Source organism: Aplysia californica, unplaced genomic scaffold (assembly GCF_000002075.1).
Source record: "Aplysia californica isolate F4 #8 unplaced genomic scaffold, AplCal3.0 scaffold00139, whole genome shotgun sequence".
Taxonomy (NCBI): Eukaryota; Metazoa; Mollusca; class Gastropoda; order Aplysiida; family Aplysiidae; genus Aplysia; species Aplysia californica.
The window spans coordinates 797,902-801,285 of NW_004797409.1; the positions used below are offsets into that span (position 1 = coordinate 797,902).

At 39.2% G+C, this 3,384-nt stretch overlaps 1 protein-coding gene across 1 annotated transcript in view; it reads left to right on the forward strand.

The window, feature by feature from the left end:
- Positions 1-3,384, forward strand: part of LOC101847032 (3'-5' exoribonuclease 1) — a 12,186-nt gene that overhangs the window by 2,094 nt on the left and 6,708 nt on the right. The window contains exon 2 of the mRNA XM_005096844.3: positions 2,410-2,598. Within this exon, the coding sequence (XP_005096901.1) occupies positions 2,476-2,598 (123 nt within the window). The 5' untranslated portion in view covers positions 2,410-2,475. The remainder of the gene's footprint in view (positions 1-2,409; positions 2,599-3,384) is intronic.

Below are 3,384 nucleotides of genomic sequence, written 5' to 3' on the forward strand. Positions count from 1 at the left end.
CTCCTGTCTCTCTCTCTTTCTCTTTCTCTCTCTCTCTCTCCACTGCCCACAGACAAAATTGTACGCTTTTTGTAGGCTAACAGTAGTAATGGAACGTTTGTTCACGGCACAGAATTCTACAATTTTTCTTAAGTACGGCTAGCCACTTCGTACAATGAAATTATATTCGCGCAGGATGTGTGAATACTACAAAATATTAATGGCACAGGGCGTTCCAAAAGAAGGATGGAAACTAATTGGGCCTAGCATTTCCTCATTTTGCCCCTCTTCGTGTAGGGACAAAGATTGTACAAGATAGTTCACTCCTTTCTTTAAGCCAATTAAAAAAGTGTCCTCAAAATTTGATGGCGCCCTCTTCGAAAAAGTTCGGACTTTGCACTCAGATTTACCCTACTTTTGTGAAAAACAATAAAAGTGAAATTAAAAGATTATCCTTTTCTTCTGGAGAAATGAAAGAGAGCTTCAAAACAAACTTTTCGGGCTGAGTGAAAAACCTTGTTAAATGTGCTGTCTTTGGTAGGGATAGGTCTAGATCAAATTCTAATTGTGCAATGCGATGCGGATTGGATTTTTAATGAAAAGAACAAATGTTATCAATCACACAGATGTGACATAACAGATATAGTTTGAAGACAGGTTTTATCTTTTGTGTGTAGAATCTGTCTTGAAAAGTCATACTGCATGATAATATTAAAGGTTGGAAAGACAACAGAAAGTGAATAGGAAGTGTTAAATGATGGGTAGTCTCGTAGCCAACAAGCTGAAAGCCATAGATTTTGATAACCAGTTTGTTTGTCTCTGCATTATAATGCAGTTGTCTCTGCTGAAATGCAGGGCATTCGAAGGCACATACTTCATATGCTCAATAATATAGAGATGTACAATCGTTTGGGCACTTCGTCTAAGTGTATGCTTAGATCCGCAAAACATGCCGACAGGTAAAGCTTGACAATGGAAAATTTGCATGACATAGACAGCATACAACATGATATCAAAAACAAGTCTAAACAACTGAATATTTAGCGCTGCTTCTTGCACAGCACAGTGAAAGGAATGGGGAGCGTGTTCACAATCTACAGACACATAGAACTGGGCTAGCAATATGTTGGGGGGGGGGGGGGGTGACTAAAAAAGTCTTTTGCCTTGTTACTCAAAGCACGCTTTTGAGAGGTTCTCACAGGTGTCTAGGTGACTGTAATGTTTAGTTAAGTTAGGTCTGTGATACCAAATTAATGAATGCTGTAAAACACTAGCCAGGCCTATAGGATTAATGATTTAGTCAAGTGATCAAGTGATAACATAATAATTGTTCAATGAGTCACAAGAGAAAAGTGTCTAAGATTAGAATGTCTGTGTGATATTGTCCAAGCATTTGCTGAGTTGCAATAGATGACAGGTAGATAAAAGTGGTCGCTTGGAAAGTGGTGTGGCTGAGCGCTTAATCTCTTTAACCAAGTTTCCTCTTATCTGTTCTAGACAAGATATTTTTTCACATTAGTACAGTGTGTCAGTCCTGTTTTTTTTCCACAACCCATCAATGCCTTGTAGACAGAGCCACAGTCAGGAAATCTTTTAATAAAACAGACACGTTATGTCACATTATTGGTGAAAGTGACACCACTCTATTAAAGGGAGGTAACAGTAATTTTTAAAAATCAATGAAATGAAATGGTTGTGTTCCTTTCCCACTTTACATAGATTCACGTGATTGTTTTTGTAAAGTGTTTTATGGTGCTCGCAACTGCATAAGGTCATATGAGCGCACGGGACACACCTAATATTTTCAGTTGGTAGGAAATTTTGAATTTTGCTCGGGTGGCGGCCGAAGCCTACTCTTATCGATTTTAGACCCCCAAGGGATATTTAACCTGCGCAACTTGCACATGGGCCCTCCGAGATTTTTCGCCCTTGTTCGAGAAGCCTAGGTGTAGATTGTTCCTACCAGAAGATCAGGGGTGTGGCTGAAAGACAGCAGTAAGAAAAAGCGAAGGAGTAGCAGTAGAAAGGCTGCAAAAAGAATCAGGAGCCCAGAGGAAGGGGTAAAGGAGGTGAGGGGGTGGGGGCAGAAAGAGGAGACGAAAGCAGACGACAGAACATTGCTAGAGAGCAGGAAATGAGGTGAAAGGAGACAAATTTAGAGAAGAAAATTTTTTGGTCGCTACCCAGATTCGGACCCGGGACCTTTTGAATGAGAGGCCAACACCTTAACCTCTAGGCCACGAGAGCCCCCCAGATTCACATAAACGCACTCTCCATGTAAACGCATGCTTGGAAGCCCTCAAGAGCACCATGTGTTTAGGCAGAGAACACCATTGTACTGGGCCTCTTTCAGTGTAAATAGCATTTATGTGCCATTACAGCATTTGACGTGTTTAAATTGTAATGTTTTTTTTTTTGTTGTATTTTCAGATTGATAAGGCTTGCTTAGGTTGGGTTTAAAGTTGACAACTATTGTGTGAAGAAATAATTTTAAAAATGGATGGACGACGTGAATTTAGTCAAAGAGCTGGTTCTTCTGAAGTTCGTCTACAAACTGAAGCAAGAGATCAGGGGGTCAAGGCGCATTGTGCTGAGGTCTCATGCCAAGAAGCCCAACAGGTGAATATCTGGCAGTTTTGCTTACTGTATACTGTTTTCTTTTTTTTATTAGTGACTTGAATTTTGTGATTCTTAAAGAAATTTGCGAATTCAAGTCATTTGCGAAATGTTAAAAGGAGCGCTATTGCATTGGAAAAATGGGCGACTATAACTGGGAATTAAACACATTCACAAAAAAGGACATGGGCAAAATGCAAACCTAAAAAAAGCCAGTCTACAGTATTTCTAAATTTATGTAAAAATAAGTTCTGTAATGGTTAGAATACTTAATTGGTTATATTTTGTAACTGGCCAACTATTTGACTCCTGTGATGATTGTGTAGGGAAATCCTGCTTCTCTCCACGGCTGTAGCATATATCTCTATGCCAATCCTGATTGGAAGGCACTGCCTCTTCATAAATCTTCTTAATGTAGTCCTCATCTACTTTTCAAGGGGAATGAGCTATTTTTGGTTTGAGCATTTGAACTGCTTAAATGACAAAAGCCCAAAAGGACGAAGATGGTGCTCGTTTGAGTTGGTTTAATATCAAAGCTTGTTAAATGTGTACAGAATTCAGTATACAAAGAGTGTACATAGATTGTGCATTGGAACACTCACCTCTTTCTGTTGGATACCCTAAAAGTCATGAAAAATTTGTTCAGTAAATGTTTTGCCTCAGCTTTCAAATTATGGTAGTTTTGTTATGGATCAAGTTGCTGAACCGTTACGCTCTTTGAAAGAGCAGTTGGTCCATGGAAGTGCTTCGTTCAAAATACACCACAGTTATCAGTATATGATTATTTGG